Source organism: Passer montanus, unplaced genomic scaffold (genome assembly GCF_014805655.1).
Source record: "Passer montanus isolate IOZ18808 unplaced genomic scaffold, ASM1480565v1 scaffold1, whole genome shotgun sequence".
NCBI lineage: Eukaryota > Metazoa > Chordata > Aves > Passeriformes > Passeridae > Passer > Passer montanus.
The window spans coordinates 1,429,115-1,452,387 of NW_024356504.1; the positions used below are offsets into that span (position 1 = coordinate 1,429,115).

The window sequence follows — 23,273 nt, forward strand, 5'->3', positions numbered from 1 at the left end:
AGTACTGAAAGGCGGCAGCAAAGGCTCCCTGGACCCTTCCATGTCCAGGCAGAGCAGCCCCAACTCTCTCTGCCTGACTTCACAAGAGAGGTGCTTCAGCCATTTGATCATTTTTGTGGCCCCCTCTGGACTTGCTCCAACAAGCTGAAGTGCCTCCTGGGCTGGGGACCCCAGAGCTGGATGCAGTGCTCCAGATGGGTCTCACCAGAGCAGAGCAGTGGGTAGAATCACCATCCTCAACCTGCTGGTGACGCTGCTTTGACTGCAGCCCGGGAGAGAGCTGGCCTTTTGGGCTAAGAGTGCACTTCGACAGCTCTTGACCAGCTTTTCACCTACCAGCATCCCCAAGTCTTTCTTGGCAGGGCAGTTCTCAATCCCTTAGCCGGTGCTGATACTGGGGTTGCCCTTCTCACCCTGACCCAGGTGCAGGTCACTCTACTTGGCCTTGTCAAACCCCATGAGGTTCATATGGGCCCACTTCTCTTGTCCTGGATGGGGTCAAACTGGGAGATACAAGTCTGTGAAAAAGAAGCTCTAGTCTAAAGATACATAGAAGAAATTCTAAGTTCAGTCAAGGAGAGAAATGTTTTTCTGCATTTCCTCCCTATGTGACAAGAACATCAAAATATCAGCACAACAGATACGTCCCAGCTGTAGAGATTCAAAGCATCATAAAGAAGGCACTGAGATAAGGCTGTAAGAAGTGTCCTCTATGCACACACTATGTACACTCCACATCTTCACCACCAGGAGCTTTTCCTAGCTGCTGTTCATCATCACTGGAGGCTAATTAGCTTAAGGCCAAAGAAAACACCTGTTATAAGCTAATTGGCAAAGAGAAGGCATCCCATCCTATCAAGTCAATACAAGGGAATGTAAGTTGGGAAGGAAACAGAGGAAGGGATGAAATTAAGGGTTTCTAAAGTTAATCCTTCCTCAAAGTGACACTGCTCATTTCTCTTGCAGTTCCTGTACTTCCTTTTTGGAGGACAAGCAGGAAGGGCAGGCATGGGAAGGTAGCCATGGTGTGGAGTCCCACCTAGCGTGGGTCCGTGGCCAATTTGACACTCAAATTGGCCAGAGAACTGGAAATGAGGCAGGGATCTTGACATGAAAAAGGAAAGTCAGAGGAAAGGCAAGGAACTGTCATAGTGATTTTCATCCATAGGCCTGTTTTTTTTTTTACTACAAGGGCCTCAACTGAAAGGCTTTTCTGCCCCCAAACTCAAACCCTCATCAAGTTTATTGTTTGTTTGCTTACTTTTCAACAGGGTAAAAATACAATACAGAAACTGATCCTTAACATTTTTTTTCAAATGCTGCTCCTAGGGGTCTCTCTTGCTTTACTGTGGTGCAACTGGAATAAACTCCAGTCTCTCGAAAAGAATATCAGTTTCAAGGCTATACTTTTTGTTTTCACTTGACTGGTGAAGGTTCCATTTGCCTTTCCCAGGGCTGATCCCCAGCAACATGCTTCCCCATGCCACCCCAGGATGATTAAGAGTCTCTTGTCCTGGTAGAGCCGTGGGAAGTTTGATCTCCATGTTCATACAAACTCTGCCCTCCCTCAGAATGTCAACAACGGCTCCGGCCAGCAGTGCCCACTATTCATTTTGATAGTCATTGTTTACTACAAACAGAACTACATTCCTAAACCCATTTTACAAAGACTAAGAAAAAATATATCTGCTGAGCACAGCACAGCCTCTGACAGGACTCTCACTAGCAGAGGTCAAAGGGCTGATGCTGCTGCACAGCATTAGAGTCACACAGTCATGGGGAAATGGTTTTCCTGAAGTTGCACTGTAGAGCAGTTGCGGAATTGAATGTAGAAGCCAGTTGTAAAACCAACAATCCAAACACAATCCGAAGTCTCTGCCTGTCCCACTGCCCAGCTCTGCATACACACAGGCCACCCAAACCTCTCTGAAAGAGCACGCCAGAAACCTTCTTGTCTTCTTGTGAATTAAATACAACCAGGGGAGCCTGAAGTGTAGACCAGAAACCAAACCCTGTTGTTTCAGCCACACTCAGAAACATTCCCAATATGCTAATACAGGTCCCAGGTTTAGCCACTAAAAGGGCACTAGCAGGCAGTATCCCCAGACAATCCTGCTGTGTCCATTGGGTACATCCCTAACAGCTGACAACTGAAACAGGAGAGCAGCTTTGGAGGCTGTGTTGTCAGGGCACTGAGCTCTCAGCTCCTGCTGGCTTAAAAAATACAAAGGAAAGCACAGCACTTCACAAAGGCTAAAAGGATCTAAATGTAAGTTGCAAGGAATAAAATGCATATTGAGGTGAATAAGCGACGAAAAAGTCAATGTCTAAAATGAATGGCTTGAAATCTTTATGAAGGTGGATGTCCTTAAAGAATTCTCACCATACTACCTTGGTACTTCCATAAGGCCCTGAAACTTGCATTTATGTTGACTTGTGAGCTCTGTCATTTGCAACCTCTGTTTCTAGAAACTGCCCTTCTCTTCACTTGCTGAGACACTGCCATGACTTAAGAATGAGGATGGTTACTTGTTAAATTAGAGGTCAATTATCTCCACCAGTAGATGATGCCACTTGCAATAACTGTTCTCAGTGGGTACCACTCTTCCTGTTCAGAGACAGAAGAGGAAACGAGGTCTCCGTTGCCTCTGGATGTTCTCTCGGGTACATGACACACAGCCCTGTGTATAAAATGTCAAAACATCCCTGTCGGAGATTCACTGCCTGCTAAAACTGTGAAGATCTCACAGCACCGTGGATTGCTGTTGACAGAACAGCAGCGCCCAACATAACACATGCCTTGTTAGCAAACTGGAAGCCTCTCAGTAGTCTGGGGTGAGGGAATAATAGAGGAAGCCAACACAACACAAGCCAGGCCTGCGGAGAATAGCAAGTGAACGAACCTTGGCGGAGAGTCCAAGCACAGCTTCAGACTAGCTCTTTTTCCCCCGCTTTCAAACTCTCTCTTCTGCAAACATGGGCAGTTTTCAATGAGCGCTTCCCACCATGTAACTCAGCTGCTGAAATAAGCAGCATTTTCACCAGAAATTCCCACAACTGGCACAGCTGGACTGTGCAAAGCACTGAACACCCAACTGCTAGTTTTCAGACAAGCTAGACCTAAGGCTGACCATGCCACCATGGCTCTCCCCCCTGCAGGCAGCTGTGTCCTTGCTTTTGTCACTCCTCCAGGCTACAGTGCTCCCCAGCCAGTGGCAGGACACCACAGGCACACCAAGCCAGGCCAGGGGCAGGCACACAGGTGGGCTCTGAGGCGGGGGGGGGCCCTGTACCACTGTGGTTCTTGGCTGTGGCTTCCTCTGTCCCTGCCTTCCAGTGCCCCCATAAAGCACTTTCATGCTCCAGCAGAGCGCTATGACATCTCAGCATGGTGAATGCTGGGCCATCCCAGGGAGCCAGAACTGCTTTGGCAAGGCTGCGAAACAAAAGAAACATCAGCCTCAGAAACACTTCTTTATTCGCTGCTGCTGAAGAAACAAAACCTTTATGTGCAGTAACTCTGCTTTAAACAATAACATTTGTGGATCCTGTTCTTAACCTTTTGCATCTGGTGTTCAAAATCTGCCCTGCTTTTTTTCCACGTGAAAGACTACAGATCTTATTTTTGTTTTGGCGCTGGTGTGCAATGTTGCTAGAGAAGTGCACTCAAGCTGGCACAGACCAAAGCTGGTGAGCCACCCAAATTATTGTTGGGTGGTTCAGTCCCTCTCTATTTCAAGAAGCCTCTGGGTATAATGACAGGAAGCTTGCAGGCAATTTTAAGCCAAACCTCAGAGAGGCTGGCATTCGGTCTGTGTTAAAACACTCCTTATTAAAAGCTGTCCAGTCCGGATTCTGGGTGGAACTTTGATATCTGCATGGAGCAAAGAATAAGGGGCACGTTTGCAAAATCAATTGTGCAGTTTTTATATTTACTGCACGTTTACCACATATGTCATTTATTACACAGTGGAAAACCGTTAAATGCACAGTAGTTGTGCCAAGTGGCATTATGCTTTTAACAGCTTTATTCGTTTAACAGCTCCAGTTCTCATTATATTTTGCCATGTGGTACATGAGATTTTTATGCATTTAACAGTTTAAGAGGGTTCCATGGTATTTTCCTTTTATGTATTTCATACTGAGCCTGGGATTTGGTTTGGGGGGTAGAGGGACTGTAACCCCTCTACCCTGACAAGAGAAAGCAAAACACAAAAAAAATAAGTGATTACATTAAGAAGGAAAAATTAATCAGATCCCCATGTATCAGGACACAAATACCTGTAAGAAGGACAAGGCTTTCCCATGTGCTTTGATAGCCTTTGATGCTTTCTTTATATGCTTTTCAACTGCTTATTTTACATCTGCTTTAATGACTATAATGTTGTTGCCCTGCACAGAGGGAAGTGTGCATTTTTCAGAGTGCATGCACCTAGATACGTCTATCCCACTCTCTCACTGTCACGTGCACATTTGTGCATTTTTTTGTGCATATTGATGCAGCCCTCTCCTTACTGAACTGAATAATTTCATCCCGGATCAGAAGCAGCTCTTTTAACTGAGTAAACAATTCCTTCCAACAATCTCCAATCCACTTGCTGCCCTTCAAAAAAATCTGTCTGTCCTCCTTTCCACAAAATCCCTTCTGGTGCATTATATTTTTTTAACGAGCTGGATGAAATTTTTAAATTAATGGATTCTCTTCAAGAATTTCACCCCGACCTAGGTTTGCTCACATGTATTTTTTACACCCAAGGTAGAAACTAATCCGTCAGAACTCACTGCAGTGCCTTCTCATGCCTTTTTGTAAAAATGATTGGATCCAATGTGAATTATTCACATGGCAATACCGTATGCGGCACATACAACGTGCTAAAAAGGAAACACCTGCCTAATATGCTGTTTCCCATTGCCTTCCCTCAGTTAACCACTTGAGAAAGAAATTTCATTACCTGCTGAATGAGTAGGATACCACCATTTTCAAAGTTCCTTGTCCTCCTAGCAGAGGTGTAAGTTATATACCACACGTGGGAAAAGACAGACATGTTTGTACAAAAGGGGAGAAAAGGCTTGGTTGTGAACTGACCCTTTCCTCAGCCTCTTTTAAAAGGGAAAAGGAAACCACTTAAGCAGGCAAAAGCCAAACATGACAGGTTCCCCAGAGATGAAAATTATTATTATTGTAAGAACAGATGTAATTTTATTGGTGGGAGAAAGAGATGGATCTAGTCCCAAACCCAGAGACTGCTTTAAAAACAAAACCCCAGAAAGCCCCACAACAATGAAATCCCCTATACCACTCACCTGACTTTTATTGGCAGCCACTTTGGCAAACAGAGCTTGAGATACCTTGGCCCTTTTCATCTCCTGTTGGATCTCATCATAAATGGCAGCTGTGATGTTGACGTTGGCGCTGTCCGCCTTAATGGGGAGGTCTGTTGTTGGTGTCGAGGTTTTGGCCTACCAAGAGACCATGAAAATAATAATTAAAAAAGTGCTGCTTTCAGCCCAGCCATCTGTGCAGAAATTATCAAAGGATTTCAGTCAGCTGATGCCAAACTGCATTAGCTACAGAGGGACACTTCCTGTCCATTATTCTAATCAGGTTAATTGTGATTGGAAATAATTGCAGTGCATTCCTATAGGACATGCAAGGCCCTGTCAAGTCTCCCCCTCTCCCTCTCCCAGCATGTTTATTGAGCAGCTCAACAACAGGATAGGTAGCTGGGGCACCGGGCTGCAGATACACGCTGACATTGGCTTTGCCAGCCAGCCACTGCAGCACAGCCACCAGGCTCTACCTTCTCCCCCGCTCTCTAAAAGTGGCCTACACCTTGGAGGAAGAGCCAATTCTCCCAGAAAAAATGAGTAAATGGGTAGAGGTCTCTAAATAATAAATTATTACTCAATTTAATGCACTCCCTCAAGTCTCCCTCATCCTTTATTAAAACTATACGTATGTCACTTGAGTATGTATGGTTTCCCAGCCTTATCATCATTATGCTAGCCAGACAGTCACCTAATTTCACCTAGGAAATCAGTGGAAATGAAAAAAAAAATCATTTCATAAAGCTGGGCTTTGGCATGCCTTTGATGTGCTGCCCTCATTCTCCTAAACTCATATTGAGATTTTGTGTATTCCACTGCACTCCTTTTAATTGAATGATTTCCCATCAGCTTCTGTGACAAATGAAGGACAATAACGGACGCTGCCAGTGCTTTCCCTGGGCTGGACTACCCCTGCAAGGCTTCTACCAATACAGCTCAGAAGACTGCTACAGGATGCCAGTTGTAAAGCCCCTTGGACTGGTGGTCCCCAGAATGCACTGGCAGGAGAGGGAGTGAGGGCGGTGTGATGCTCACTGAGTGCTCCCAGCACCAGCTGCCCCTTGGAGACAGATCTCATTTACTTTTAAGGGACCTTTTAAGGGAAATGTGAGTTACTGATATAAAACCTGTTTTGAGACGTAAAGGTCTTAGGAAAGAACACAACCTAAATGGCAAAGCTCACAGTTCCCAATAGAACCAAACCACCCATACACCCCAGTGACCCTCATATTTGGCCCAATTGTGAACCTTTTCAGATGTATCCCGTTTTTCTGTCAGAGTTGAAGTCTGCTAGAGTACATCTAATGTTAATTTTTAACTAGGCAGATATGCTCAAATGTTTATTTGTTAATAGGAAGGTTAACTATGCAAAACCAAACCTTCTGAATTTCTGTTTTGTTGTCCTCCAAATCTTCTTCTTCCTGACATCTCTTCTGTATGGAGACCACATTAATAATGGAGCCAAAATCAGTCAAGACAACACACTAGACTGATCATTCTTCCTTACGACTTCCAGATAAAGCCTTAACCAACCTGTGTCTTCTCCCTTTCCAGGCTCAGCAGGCACTGCTCTGGGCTTGCTCCCTGCCTGTCACAGGCAGGACACGCACAGAAAGGGTGTAAGATTTCCCTGTTCCCTGGGGCCAGCCCCATGTGCAGGCAGAGGCAGCTGCACAGCAGCTGGGGCAGAGCATGGCCACCATGGCGCAGGAGGCCAGGGCTAAACCACTGCCATCCACAGGCCATGAGCTGGGTACAGTGCAGCACAGGGACCCACAGGGACACCCTGCTCTGAAATTCAATGTTTACAGATAGATGAGAGTTAGGCAATTGTGGGAAATGTAAGAAAACAACAAAGAGTTCATGGAAAGGAGAAGGACTGTGCAAGTCTGTCAGGACTGATTTAATGGAGATTTGTCAGGTATAAAACAGTCTTCCCAGGCACTCGAGCCTTTGGCTAGCACAGCAGCTGAGGTCACCATGGCCTCAAAGGCTGTTATGGATGTCTGAGATCCTGAGAACAAAAAAATTAGCATGTAAAAGAAAGATTTAAAATATAACTCCATACTGCACGGGTCTCCTACACTTCTAGGTCCACAGCCACATGTCAGGAAAAAGCCTACCCTGCACACCCTGAAAGCTGCACTACTTTTTATTTAATCACCAAAATAGGAAGGGAAAGTACCAACCAAAAGTCACTAAAATAAAGTATTTAATGTTGGAAGTCTAGATTCAAAGCTGGTCTTGATATTAAGAAGGAGCTTGACACTATTGAAACATCTTATTGCCAACAGTGGGGAAAAAAAGAAAATAGTGTTTGCAACCACAGTGCCTTACCACTGCAACCCAGCCCCTTACTGCTGGGGTTCTGTGTGCACACAACAACTCCCAACAGCTCAAAGCATCTCCACAGCAATTGCACCCCATTTTCTGGATCAATCTCTCATTCTCACCTTGAGGCAGGTCCTGAGCCAGGGATATCACAAAAGAGTGGCTTGGGGCTGGCTCAGAGGCAGGGAGAGCTGAGCTGGGTTACTCTGCATGCCCTTACACCTGCCTGCATGCCAGCCCCAGCATCAGCACTTCCACAGGTATCTGCCATTCCTCTCCCACCCAGCACACTCAATCCCAAAAGCCTTGCCGCAGGATATCGGTATCTATGGAAACCGTGTTTCCAATTGCCATTCCATCACCTTCTCTGGCACACTGACACAGTTCCTGCAAGGCTGCTACAGCTCCTACCACTGCTGCCCCAAAGCACCCTGCTCCAGGGGAGGTAAGAGAGCTGCCCGGGGAGCTGGCGCTGCCTGCGAGGCCGGCATTTGTCTCGTCAGAGCTAATAGCAGGCATATGGGGAAGCGCAGTAGCCGTGCTGCCTGCCCGGGAGCTGGGAAGAGCCTCATTTGCAGAGGTGTCCAAGTTGTCAAAACAGCACCTGTGCTGACTGGTGCTGGCCCTCTGAGGGCTGGGGAAATGTTACACAGCGGGCACAAGGCAAGCACTGGGTACACAAACCTTTGTGTGCTGCTTTTGCTGATTAAAAACCTCACAAAATTCTATCGGATTCTTCAAGCTGAAATAAGGCAAATGTGTGCTGGTTCATACTGCTAGACTACGGTTTTCTAGCAACATCTAGCTCTTAAAAAGGCAAGCAAAAAATGTCTTTATGTTAAATCATGCACTGGCTGTGGCTAGAGTATGGGAAAATGGCATATTTCAACACAGGAATGAAATGGGGCAAAAGATCCCATTTTTTTTCTCACCAGATTGCATCTAAATTCTCGATTTCCTTTCAGTGCTTGATTCTAGTACAAAACCTATTGCAATAAATGTAAGCAGGAGTAAGCTAATTTTTAATGAATCAATACGAATGCAGAAAGTGGCTACACTACTTAAATAGCACAATAGTGTACCCACTATTAAAATCCCTATGTATATTTATTTTCACCTAAAGGTAACTAAAAAAGATACGGAGCATACAATGAGTTTCCCATGCAATGAAAATTCAGTGTCAAATATGGGTTGACAGGATAAGCTTACTTTCAGTGAAAACAGTTCTTCACATCACGTATTCAGTGAAGTGCACCTACATGTCTGGTTAAACTGAACAACCTCAACAGTTTCTACAAAATCAACACACCTTCTCTAAGGACGGTCAGTTTGAATATTTAACTTCACTCCCCCCAACAGTGCTTGCTTACTTATTTTAACAGCTGTGACTACAGAATCCAATGAGAAGTGATCACTGATATTATTAGAAGGCTTACACAGGCCCGTTTACTAAACATCACTAAAGTGCTAGAACTGACACATCACGTCTGTACTGTTAGAAAGTTCACACTCAAGTCAGGCAAATGTCCTGACAGGAATTCATCAGCAGCCTTGTGCAAGGACCCTCACTTTGCAGAGTACAGTGTGGGACTGCATCAGCCTGGTACAAGGGGGGGATGACTATTACAGCGTAGTTTGTGGATGCTCTTTCTTAGTGCAAAGAACAACCTACCCAGGGAAGAGTGGGCGGCAACAGCACATTAATAAACACATACAGTTAAGTGAGTAAGAAAACAGCTGCTTGGGAGCTGTAAGCATCATCTTTCTTCCCAGCATGCTGTCCATCTCCACTTTGTGTACCTTAAACATTTACTTATAAAAACCTCTAACGCAGGGACTGTGATTTTCTGTGCAGAATAAGGAGCACAGTATTTTCTAACAACATCTATCTAATGCACTATCAACCTCTGTTCACTAGGCACTTGTATGGCAACATACATGAACCAGAAGTCCAGAAATTCCCTGTGCTCTGAAGAAGGTAATCAACACAGGTAAAAAGCATGCACTGTCTTTCCATAATATATTCTATAATAGCCATTTAATGGAAATATATAAACACAGCCAGTATGTATGCCCACATGCACTCTTCAGGCACTAACATTACATACTCTTTTGCCTTATGGCATTGATTAAAGACAGAATGATCATCACAGTGTCTTGCTGACATCTACTAAATGTCTCTTAACAGCCATTCCAAAACCTTACAAAAGATTTTCCACAACTCATCTGGGCAAGGGGAGCAACAGACAGGGCAAGGGTGGAAAGACATTCCTTTCCTGGAATTATCTGGACAACAAACAGGTAGCAAGGGATTGCATCTTACCTGGGGTGTTCTGGAGGAGCTTGGGCTGCTGGCAGCTGAAGACACCATGCTCACGTTTGGGTTCATACTCCTCTCTCTCTCATCCTGATAGATACGGTCCCGCTCCGCGTCAGGCAGGTTGAGGAAATTCTGCATTGCCCGTAAGTTCACCAGGAGGGACTGGGAAGCTGTCCTAGGGTCTTCTTCTTTACGCAGGATCTCTGACAACAAACCCTGGTTAAAAAAAAAAGAAAAAAAAAAGAAAAAAAAAGCCGGTCATGCGTTGATGGGTTTCTTTGGTTTTTAAAAATTTGTTTAGTGTAACCAGCTGGGTTGCAATACTGAGAATCTACATCAGAATCTCATGGGCTCTCCCTGAGGGGATATTTTGTAGGAAAGTGTTCGTCTTCTGGGGGCTGGAGTTTATTTTGGGACTGTCCTATTCTGGCACAGTAATAAGCTTCTGTGTGTGGAGATGCTGGATAGGAAGGTAGGTGCACTGGTTAGAAGAAATTGCAGTTATCACCAGGTGCTTGCTGCAAATATTTTAGGAGCTGTTAGATCTCTCTCTCTCTTTCTCTTTTTACTTGAAGCTGGGAACGCTTGGCAATCCTGTTCTTCTTTGACAAATCTGCCAAGGTTGGTAAATTTAGTTTCGACATTTAAACAGTGCAGGAGGTTTATAAAGAAAAATGTTTGGCTGGGTTTTCATGTTACAGTCCGCTCATTTCAGTTTGGACAGTCATTTCTGAAAGGAGAAAAATGAAGCAATAATAAAACCTTCGAATCTAGCTTTAGGGATTTAACCCATTCTTTCATGCTTCATTTTAAAATACCACAGGCTTCACATTGCAGCTGTGAATGAACACCATATTAATCTAGTTTTTACCAAAGTCATTACACAGCATTTCTAAAAAATAAAAGAACAGGAGAGATGAAAATGTCATTAAAAGAGGCTTAAATCTAATGATGGGATTAAATTTATGTGTAAGAGTACGCACTTGAACTCAACAGTTCCGTGGATTATCTAAAAGTTAAAGACAAGCACACAAGTCTGGATCAGGGCCAACAAAAACTACCAAGGACACAGCGTGTGCCACCAGCTTCCCCCAGGCACCCCCTCATTTCTGACACTTCACAAACTGGGACTTCATTCCAAAGAGCAGGAACAGCAAATTTCTGAACTATACCTGTTTTAATGTACTGGTGTGCAAGGAAGCAGAGAGGGACCATTTCTGCCCATCAAGGCTACTTACACCTTAACGTAACATATCAAAAAGATATCTTACTGTTAATATTCAATTCGATGTGCTCATTACTTCAAAAGGCTATTCTGCCAGTCGGATTCCCTGAGCCATCTGACACTGTTCCCGCTCCCCTCCTGTCACCTGGAGGCTGCATCGCTGCTCCCAGGAACGCTGGCCACAGAAGCCCTGTGAAATCCCAGTGGGAGCTGGAGGGCTCCCTTGGCCTGCTCTGGGAGAGGAGCGGTCACAGCACAGGGACCCTGCAGGCCCCGGCATGGCCCCGCTGTGGCTGCTGACACCAGTGCTTTGCAGTTACTTCACAGCCAGGACCCAGGCAAGGGTCCAAGGACAGGCAAGGCTTACTCCTTTCCTGTCAGAAAAATGTTACTAGAAAGCAGCCACATACCCCAAGCCCTGTAATATTTAGATTTCATTTATTTTCTTCCATATCAGAGAGCCTCCTTCAAAAAGCCTTGCTAAAAGCACTGCCACTACAGTTGGCCAATAAACCAAATGCCAACATTTTTAGTATATACTGACCTTATTTACCAGTCTTCCTGACAAAACCAACTGACCTGCATTTATCTGCTATTAAACACCTAGACTAAAACACACAGGTGAAACCTCCACTTCAGCAGAGTTTATACCACTAGTCCACACACAACATGAAGGTAGGCTCCATCTTTTCAGCTCCTCACCTACATAATCAAGCTGAGACACTCCCAATTACATTTGTCTGCGATGATCAGTGTGGGCACCAGAAGAACTGGAGCTGGGAATGGAAGCATGGTTAGCACCACTCAGAAGTTAGATGCAAGAGAGAAGCTGGCTGGTGAAAAAGGTCTGCTCTTTGGGAACGAGCAGTGCTGGGCTGTCCTCTGCTATTTTGTGCGACCTCAACACAACTGCATGCTCATACCTGGCTTCTTTTTCAGGGTTTACCACCTCTCAGAGAAGATAAGTACATTTTGAAAAGTTTTCTAAAGTTTGAAAGGCTCATAGGCTGGGGAAGGTTAACCAAAAATGTACATACAGGAGCTTAAAGCTGCAACTTGCATGATTCCAAGACCGATGCAATTCCTTATTAAAATTTCCCATAAAGTCAGTGAAAAATTCTTTAAATGCAGTAAATAAAGGAAATATTGGTTCCACCGATTCTCTAAATTTCTAATTCCCTGTGTCTTTGAAAGGATATGTATGCAAAACTTCTTTTTAAAAGAAAAACTCAACTTCAAAAATTAATGAGTTTAGTATGAAAGAAAGGGACCTGAAAGCTACTGGAGCTGATCTAAGGCAGTTTTTTTTCTCCCTCCCAGTTTTGTGAAACCTCCACATCAGCAGAGTTTATACCACAAGCGCTCTAAGCAAGCTCCACACACAACCTGAAAGCAAGCTCCATCTTTTCAGCTCCTTATCTACATAATCAAGCTGAGACACTCCCAATTACATTTGTCTGCGATGATCAGTGTGGGCACCAGAAGAACTGGAGCTGGGAATGGAAGCATGGTTAGCACCACTCAGAAGTTAGATGCAAGAGAGAAGCTGGCTGGTGAAAAAGGGCTGCTCTTTGGGAACGAGCAGTGCTGGGCTGTCCTCTGCTATTTTGTGCGACCTCAACACAACTGCATGCTCATACCTGGCTTCTTTTTCAGGGTTTACCACCTCTCAGAGAAGATAAGTACATTTTGAAAAGTTTTCTAAAGTTTGAAAGGCTCATAGGCTGGGGAAGGTTAACCAAAAATGTACATACAGGAGCTTAAAGCTGCAACTTGCATGATTCCAAGACCGATGCAATTCCTTATTAAAATTTCCCATAAAGTCAGTGAAAAATTATTTAAATGCAGTAAATAAAGGAAATATTGGTTCCACCGATTCTCTAAATTTCTAATTCCCTGTGTCTTTGAAAGGATATGTATGCAAAACTTCTTTTTAAAAGAAAAACTCAACTTCAAAAATTAATGAGTTTAGTATGAAAGAAAGGGACCTGAAAGCTACTGGAGCTGATCTAAGGCAGTTTTTTTTCTCCCTCCCAGTTTAGCCTCATAAAATTTATGGTCCAATTTCAAAAATGGAGAGCAGAAACATACGTGAAAGCATGCCAGCAATTACTTTTCCATGCAATCATTGACTTTGTATGTAAATCAGAGGCTCACAGGTACGAGTGGCTTGCTCATAGCACGAAGACGTATCTCACTGCCCGAGATACCAACCCTTGTGCTTGCAGGCTCTGATTTATCATGCTGTAGATTTGGTGCCTGCACTCCAGCTCCCGTGAGGGTCCCAGCCTGAGCTGCTCCAGGGACTCAGCGGTGTTTTGCAGCACGCCTGTTCCATCAGCAGGCTGGGAGCCTCTGCTCCAAGGCAGGCACCTGCTCCAGGGGGACTCGCTGCTTCCCCAGCACCGCAACACAGCAGCCGCTGGCAGGGGCGAGCCCTGCTCCCTGTGCCCCTCCAGGCCCACAGGTAGGAAATCTGGCTGCCAGGAGGGTTTTTCTGCAGCTCCTCTAAGTGCTTTGGCAGCTTAGGAGCCATGTAAACAGCAGGAGAGCTAATAAGAAAACTGACTCATGAGGGACAAATCTCGTGTCCTCCTGCAACTGAAGATAAACAACAACAGTGGTAAACAGCAGCAGCAGATAGCTGAGTGATAGGGGAGGATAATAAAATAAAGTGTCTTGAGAGCAATAACGTTGACAATAATATAATTCTGAGCTACTGAAGTATACGCAAACTAACCAGTGAGCAACATTATAAAAAATAAAGTGATATTAAATAATCTGTTCAGCCTTTTTGTCACCTGCAACAAATTAGGCTTTCAATATGCAAAACATCTTCCTTCCAGAAAAACAAATGATCATGATTTCATTTAATTGTAATTTAATGAGGCATAATGTATTTTTTAAAGTGATATACACCAGGTGTGTGGTGAGGAAACTGGCCCAGCCAGACAAACCCTACTGTTTCTATTTTTGAGAAAGCCCTAAAGCCAGCCAGAGACTGTTTTCATTTCTCCAAATTATGTTTCTACTGGAGGGGGTGAGGGAGGGAAACCCACAGCATTCATAGATTTCTTATAAAATTCCATTGGCTAAATTAGCTCATTCCAACTTACTTCCATCTCACATATTAAAAAATAAAAATGAAAAAAATGGCAGTTTGCAGAGTAACCAATTCTGCAAACCTAAAAGATCATCTTCAGGGACTGGAAAGTCTCAGTATAACTTTAAATAGCTAAACAGATCTTCTACATAGAACACAGCTCCCAGGATACATTTTAGGACATGTAGCTTGATAATATCTTTGCTTTTCCACTCCTCTGCATCATTTTTAAACCGGCTGCTGAAGAGGCAACTGATGAAGTATAACGTTCACACAGGCTGTGCTTGCAAACAAGGGGTGTGATCACCCTAAGACAAGGGCTCTGCAGAGCCTGGTTTACCCTTGGAACTTGCACTATTTTTAAAATTACACACTGGATCCATAATTGGCTTTAAGAAAATAATACCTGTGGTGGAGAAAAAAGCACATGTCCAATCAAAACAAAAAAGTCACTGAATCTATTTAAGGCAGGAGTAATTTTGACCGTGTTTTTTCAAACTAGCTGAAATGCAGTCCCCTCAGGCCAGCAAAGTCACTGTCACAGGAGTTTGCTTTGCATTTTTCTATGAAACCCCATTTGTGAACTTCTTTTATTTTTATTAACTACAGCATTTCCAGGACAAACAACCCAAACCTTACTGGCACCTAATCTTTTTTTAAGCAGCTTCTGAGAGATGATGCAGTTCAATGTAGAGCGGATGTTATTCCATGTGGCTCCAACACCCAGTGGACCAACCTGACCAGCCTCTGAGGCAAACACAGGCTTGAGCAAAGCAAAGAGAAGGTGAGCAAAGCCTCTGTGCCCTCTTCCCACAGGGCTGCTGCCCAGGCCTGGAGAGGGTGTCAGTGAGATCTCAGTGGGACAGCAGACTGCACTACCAGTGACCAAAGGCAGGAGAATTTTGCAACAGGAACTTTTGAAAAGCAGTCTGGCTGGGGGCGAGGCGGTGCTGCTGGAGTGCAGCCCAGGCACTCGTGTCCTCGATGTCCAGGGCCATGGGGCAGCAGGAGACTCCCAAGCACTGGACAGGGTCTCACACACATCACGTTTGATGGCTTGGATGGAAGTCGTGCTCTCCCTCTTACCGACCCAAGCCATCTGACTACAAAACCAGGCACTGAAGTTAAAGAGGTTCAGAATAGGCTTTGGACAATCAAAACACTGGCCGAGGCAAAAATTTAAATAAACCCAACTAATGTGCTAAACCTCAGTTTATATGTTCTGCATAAGGAAATTATATATATGAAAGACTGAAAAAGCATAAACACTTTTTCAGACTTTCAGTCTATTTGTGCCTCTCCATACTTCAGCTATGGCCAAGAGCAACAGAGAAAATGCTGAAATACCAGAAAAATATTGCTTCTGCAGTGCTTAGAGTTCCAAGTACTTTTAAGCCCTGCACTTATACTGACAAGTCTCAACAGAAAAGCTGTTCTGCTTTCCATCAAGGATAGATGTGACCCTGATCAGGATGAGAAAACGTAGAGATTTATTCTATTTCAACATCTGGATCTTAGAGGTCAGTGATGTCAACCTGTCCCCTCTTGGCACACAAGGCCTGTTTCCATCATGGAAGGCAGCACCCAGGGAAGCCCTGGTTAGCTACTCATTTCTACCAAACTACACCATAATTGTACCTTGAGCATACAACAACAAACTTGATTTTACCAGGCTGAAATGACCATTTATATTTACAGTTGTCTGCTACTTGCAGTTGCAAGCTGGAGACAGCAGGCCAGTCCAGGAGCTCTGCAGCAGAAGCACTGACTTCTCACAGCCCTTCAAGGAGTAACGCATTTCCACCCGCTGTGTTTTTCTCACATCAAGGCAGGATTTTACCATGACATCTCTCTGCCTCTCTGCATTTACTCCAGGTCTCACCTTCAGTATTGTATTCTGGGCTGAACGAGATACATTCAATAATTCTGAAATACTTCTCTTTGCCTCTAAATATACAGCACTCGCTAAGAACCTCTATATGAAGTACTTGTAGGCTTCTTGGGACTCAAGTACCTTTTCAAATGCTCACTGCTTTGTTTCCATTCCCTTGCATCTCTTCCTAATTCCAGCTAGGATATGAAGCAGAAGTGCTGGAAGTCTATCAGAAATGCTTATCCCGGCAATGTGTTCAGCCCAATTTTGCTGAACAAAATTGTTTTAGATAATCAGTGGAAAATTTTGAGTGGTTAGCCAAACCAAGCACCTTCATATCCATTCTGTCACCATTTCCATCAGGCAAAAGTGGTTTTGTACCCTGTTCCCCGACCAGCTCTTTCTCAATAGTCAAGATGTGTGGTGCTATATTTGTGTCGTTACAAACCTCAGAACTTGACAGACTATGAGACTAACTCTCCATGAATGGGAGACCAACAGATAGTCACCCAGTACACTCCAGTGTACACATCACATCAGTCCCTCATTTAGAAGAAATCTTCTGATCTCCAGATTCAGTGCCTACAGCCAGAGCATAAGCCTTGTTCTTAAACTCATTTAACTAATGCTAAAATACATACATCTCAGGAGAGAGCTCCTTAGGCACAAAGCATTTAGAGAGTGATTTGAATAAAACTTATACAGGGTGCAACAATGACAATTTGATTTTTATTATTAAAAATGAAGTGCTTAAATCCTCAAAGAAAACGGCTTTATTGCATTAGTTTAATAAAGCCTCTTTTTTATTATGGTATCTGTTTTTATGAGGGAAGACAGGATGTGCATGCGGATCTGAATGTGGATGCATGAGGAAAAGGAGGCAGAGAAAGACCGACCACCTGCAGCCACAAAGTGCCACCATTTGTATGACATGTATGTCAGACCTTTATCCTGAAATATGCTGGGAAATGAGCAAAGACACACAGCTTGTGCACACTGTAGATCTGTGCCTTTGCTTCCAAAGCTCAGGACTCCTGTGCATCAGCTGAGCAGGCAGCAGCCACCTCCAACAAGCACTCATTTCTGAAAGCCTGACTCACATGCTACTTAAGATCTTTCATTCAGCCTATTGAATACAATTAAGTTAATTGAAACTGAAATTTTGGGCAGTGCAAAACCCACTGTTGGAACAAATATCCCATGTACCAAAAATCTGCAATTTATTAAAGTAAGCACTTCCCTTACAGACTGCCTTCTTTCCTGTGAGTACAACAGAACACTGCTTGTGCCACATTACACCCAAGAATAAAACAAGCAGGCAGCATGAAAGGGTTTCATGCTATAAGAGAGAGTTTTCTATGAGGGTAAAAACCAACAAAAACTCCCCCCAGAAACCCAAACCAGAAGCCTGGCTAATTGAAAGTCTGTGCACAATGGGGCAGACACCATAGCAATGAATGCAGCATGACTGTCTCACTAGATACCAGACAGAGAATTAAAGCTCCTTGTGTTGCTCTCATTTGAGTTAAAGGGAAAATTATTTGCCAGAGGAATTCTGTCCAGGATTTGGCTCAGAAGCAAACAGAGGTGGAAGAGTCAGTTATTTCAACAAATCATATTTCTGATCTTAATGCCTTGTAGAGGACTCTTTTCTGAACCTACCCCTCTTTGGGGGAATTTTGCCAAATAAAGCAGAATTAAAACAAGGAGTCACAACCCAAAGCCTCACTTCCCTAGCAACCACACTCCTGCTGTCAGAGCTCCCAAACCTTCTTATAGCTGACCTGTGACACCTTTGTATGCCAACAAATGTGTCACTGGTCACCTATAAGAGGGTTTGGAGCACCTACAAGAAGGTTTATAGCACCTATAAGAGATATTTCCTTCTTCCTCACTGTGGAACCCTAGACTTGCCTGCAGTTCCACCAGAAGTTGGGGCAACACCCAGCATCAATCCTGTGTTCCCCTACACCTCAACCCACACCTGCAGCCAAGGTGTGACCAAATTCCTTGACCATGGAGGATCAGCGAGCTTATTTCATCATAAACTTCACTACATCTGAAGCTGGAGGAGTTTCCTCCTCCTCAGGCTGTTACTTCCTTTAATCCAAAGAAATGTGGTTGGCACCATCTACCCAGGCAGGATCTGAGCTGGGTGTGTGCTGCTTCCCCATCTGCAGGCTGGGAAGCCAACACTGCCACATGGAGCTACTCAGGGCAGGAAGGAGGGAGCAGTGCCCTTTGGGAAGAAGGTTACAAGCAGCCTGGACGTGATGGTGTTTTTATCCAGATCTCTTTGTATCTAGTCTCACAATGACTTGATTTAAAAAGCCTCTGATTCAAGAATATTTCCCGTTTCGGAGGCTGTTCAGTTAAACAAGCACTGGCCACTCGCCCAAACATTTTACTAGTTTTGGCTATTTTATCACAACACTGGCAAAAACAAAAAAAAAAAAGATGCTTGAAAAAAGAGAAAGATACAAACCGAAACACTCCTTTAGTCTGTAGGCTTTGCAGTGCACTGGGCACTTCCAAGGAGAGCAGCAGTTCACTGATCAAGTGATTTAAATTGTCTGGACTCTTTATGAAGAGCCCAATAAACTGCCTTGACTACAACTTCAAGAGCCTGCAGCAAAGAGGAATGCTGAGCAAACCAGGAAAAGAATAATATGTTCATTTTCTTTATGCAGAACAGGATTCAAATTACCTATTTTCCAGTTTGTATTTTGAAGAGTGGGATCACTTCAGCCCCTCCAGACATGCTGAAAAGCTTTCCAGCAAAGCATAAGGTGCATTTTCATGCAGTTCCTTTTAAAATAGTCCTCTTAGTCCTACTTTGTCCTGTAACCAGCATCATCTATCAATTTATCAAAACATTACAACCTGCAATAAGCAAGTTCTGGTTATTACAACCTTTTGGTTGCAATCTGAATGCTATATCAGGAGACAATAAACTGAAGGATGGTACAAGGACTCTGCCCCAAAGATGGGCCAAACTCCATGTGTGTATTCTCCTCCAGGAAGAAGTTCATAGCCCTGGCCATCAGGCCCCCTCGTCTTGCCTCCCCTTTCTCAGTATCTCCACTGGCCAACACATGCTTTCAGGGGCCATCATCACCTAGAAGTTATCCTGATGTAAAGACAATGCAGGCTTCAGCCAGGTAGGCATTTTTTGAGAACTCCAGCCTGCACTGGACCAGTACTGCACTGTACTGACAGCCTTTTGACTTCACTGCACTGCTTGAGACCAAGGAGAGACATCAGCTCCCTCTGTGCACTAAAACCTCCTCACCCTCTACAGTATGTAGGGAATGTACAGAACTTGTCACACAGCCTGAAGTGCTTTGTTTTCATGTGTGCAGACAACACGGCCACAGGTATAAGCAAATATTGCTGTCTTTAGTTATGTATTTCCAACTCCAAGAGGTAGATCTGGATGTTTCACAAACCATATAATTTCATCTCTCCATCTTCTGACCCTCCTCACGTTGTCCCTCCCACACATACATACAAGTGTCAGCCACTTGTTCCGATGGATTTAGCCTAGTTTGGATCAAAGCTTCCTCTACTTCATTTAACAGATTTGCTCAGATGGAAGGTCTCAGGGGAGAAATAATGTTAGTAAGAAGGGGCTTTTCAGCACTGAGTATGTAGGTCATTGGACTTTAAAATAAATTAGAGAATAGTTTATCTATTAAACAAGCCTCACAGTACATATTTCATGAAGCTATACTTAATTATAGGCTAATGTGCACCACAGAGCTACCATGAAGAAAGATTAAGCAGTGGCCCATAATGCAGTGATTAATGCCATTATTAGCTGGCTGGCACACAGCATCTATTATTTGGTACCATCAGGAGAAACAGCAGACCTCCAGTTTCCAATGCTGGCACTTCAGTAAAATGCAACAAACTCAAACCTTTCCAGAGAGAAACACACGCCTCTCTGTACCTCAGAGGCAGTAGGGGGGATGCAAGCAGGTGAGAGTAGACCTGGAATTTCCACTCCAAGTGTCTTTTACAGAGTTTGCTTCTCTACCATGGATGTGTGGGAATATCCCACACCTGCTATTATGCAGTGCAATACTGACTGCCTGAGCCCCTCTTCTAAATACCCTGAGCAGTTTCTGATGTGAGGGGAGCTTGATTTAAGCTGGAATTAACAGCTGAGGACATGGAAACCTAAGTGTGTATCTACACTCTTTTGCTCCAGGGATGGCTCCTGGGGACATGATGCACCCTGTGTAAGACCACTGGTCTTCTGTATTAGGGCACTGCTGACTAACAAAACACTGCTGAGAGATAAGCAAATCTTTTATGAATGCTGTAAGGCTTGCCTGTTCTGGAATCAGTATTTACATCATATTATTTGTGATGGAGGGCTGAGAAGCAGGTAATACCTTTCTTGTTGGGGAATGAGCCTTTGATTTAGTAGTAGATTTGGGCACTACCAGCCCAGGTCTCCCAGTGTAGCTAAAGGAGAGCTTCATGCTCCTTGACAGTGACAAAACCCTCACTGGCAATGTTATTGCTGACCTCTTGCTCCAGTTCAGAATATGTCATTCTGTCAATACCATCCACCTTGATTATACCAGGCTTTATATACAACAGGTTATGATCCCAGAGGGATGAAAAGCTTTTCCAAATTAAAAGCAGCATTTTAAAGAGGAAATACTCATACATTCCTATGTAGTTTTCATTTGATATCCTCCAGGCTAACCCCAGAACTCAAGTGGTTTTTTTTCTGAGTGCAGCCATCTTATGAATTTAATGGAAGAAGGGAAGTAATAAAATGTGCTCCATACTTTAATTAGTTCCCTCATAACATGGCATTTCCAAAATGGCAGTGCCAAAGAAAACCATTAATCTAGGAGAACAGATGAAGGCACTGTACGGGGCAAGGGACAGACCTCCTAGAGATATACACTTCCCCTTTTCTTCTCTTGCTGGTGAATCTTACCTCAAATAACAATTCCAGCTACACAAAAGAAATTCATACCAATATTGAATATTAAGCCACTTTCCATTCTTAAGCCTTGCTACAGAGTATCAGAATTGAGAGATCACATGTTGTATCCTGCAGGATAAATGTAAATGGCCTGTCTTTCCCAGCACACATTCACCCTGGGTACTCCACGTGCCAGGCTTAAGCTGATACTACCATGCAATCACTTCAACATCTGCATTTCACTAGGTGAGTGAGAGAACCTGTCAGATGCATGAAAGCAAACAACAATCTGCCACAAAAGACAGATCCTTTTCCCAGCATACCTTCCTTACACATTTCTTGTGGGAGCAGCCTCTGGCAGCAATTGTGGCAGCACAGGAAGGAACTGAGGAAGCATCAGAAGGAATCCCAAAAACACCTCTGACTCTCAGTCTCTTATTACTTCTTCCTGGCAATCAGGCAGTGGCAAATATGGAAGTTTAAAACCACAGAGAGGAGCTCAAGGAAGAACTCCCATGAGCAGAATGACTGCCAGAGAACAAAGCTCAGGTAATGGCACAGGAGTGGCCAAATGCAAACAAACAGCTGTTCCAGGAAGAAACAGCCTTGTTCAAAACTGACAAAGAGACTGGAGAGCAAACTGAGAGTGGTGTGACCTGTTTGTATGGCATGCCCCCTGCCCTGACCCGCAACAACCATACAGCCCCACAAGAGTCACAGCTTTGCCCTTCTTGGTTACAGAACAGAAATGGATACCTGTGTGCGGTTGAATGCTACTCTTGCAAAGACAGCTTGAGACACACTGGCTCTCTTCAGCTCATCTCTGACTTGCTGGTAAATATCTGGAGAGACTTCCACCGATGAATTTGATGGCTCTGGTTTGACAGCTCTAGGGATGGGCGGATGATTCAAGAACTGCTGGTTGATAGCTTGTGGGTGCTGGTGAGCCAACAGTCGGCTGACAGCAATCTGCTGGTTTATCAGATGGGCCATGGCTATCTGCTGCCTCACCAGTTGTGGACTGAGCTGAGGAGACAGGAGCCCAGGGTTTATCATGGTTTGCATCGTTGGCACTTGGTTTCTGATTGGAGTACTGTGGTGAATTTGGCCATGAGGAGACTGTTCATTAGATTTTCCCAAAGTTGCCAGCTGGTTGATATTTGGTAAGTGCATGGGACGTTGACCAAGAACACAATAGTCTGAAAGGTTTTCTCTTTCCACTCTTTCCACTGTTAAAAAAAGAAAAATTAGCTTGCTGTCATTTCAGTTTGCACTTAGGGCAAGGATTATATTGCAGGTGACTGCACACAACAGCACCTGCTTTACTTTGTAAGTCTAAAATTGCATAGATATATCATAGAAACATAGGCAAAAGAAACACAAAGTAAAAGCAACAAGAATAATTCACATTCTTTCAGACTTCCCAGGCTTCATCCACAGCTCACGAAGACTCCTTATAACCAACAGCAAGTATCCTTCCCAGCCTCCTTCCCTGAAAAAAAATGCTTCGACACTTCCATTTATGTTGTTACTAACATTTGAATTTGTCACAGCAGATTGATTAACCTTTAAAAGTGGTCAGTGTTTCAGAATCACTGGAATCTAGGTAAAGGAAAGAAACTCAAACTGGTATCCACTCACACAAACCAAATGGAAACAAGGCCATTCCCTGTGCAGCTCATGGCACTGCTTCTTACTACAAACGTGGCAACTATTATCTTTTCCACATAAACCCTACCTTGCACTGTGTGTGGATAAACCTTTCTGGTACCATCAGCTCACCCAGGTGCACCACAGCAGACTCATGTTGGTTGTGTGAAAGCATTATTACAAAACAGCGGAATTCACACAGGAGAAAAGTTTGAAGCTATGGTTCCTATAGCCAAAGCCTCATTGCCATGAGTTTGTCCAGAAACTTTAATGCACTTTGCGCAAATGCCCACTTGAAAGAAAGTGCCCTCACTCTCCTCAAAAAGACTTGGTGTAGCACAACAGCGGTCTCTAAGTGACATCACATTACTAAAAATTAAACAGTACACACTAAATGCGTATACTCTAGTTTTATATACTGATGTGCATTGTCCCTGTCAAATATCTTATGTTAGTAATATCACAGTATCTTTTCAGTTAATTGCAAAACTAAAT

General features: G+C 43.9%; 1 protein-coding gene across 2 annotated transcripts in view; it reads right to left on the minus strand.

Annotated features, from left to right (window-relative positions):
- The window catches only part of SATB2 (SATB homeobox 2), a 130,942-nt gene that overhangs the window by 29,549 nt on the left and 78,120 nt on the right, over nt 1-23,273 (minus strand). For both annotated transcript variants that reach the window (XM_039698411.1, XM_039698419.1), the window contains exons 7-9: nt 21,885-22,357; nt 9,983-10,195; nt 5,305-5,460 (exon numbers count right to left, since the gene is read on the minus strand). In XM_039698411.1, the coding sequence (XP_039554345.1) occupies nt 5,305-5,460; nt 9,983-10,195; nt 21,885-22,357 (842 nt within the window). The remainder of the gene's footprint in view (nt 1-5,304; nt 5,461-9,982; nt 10,196-21,884; nt 22,358-23,273) is intronic.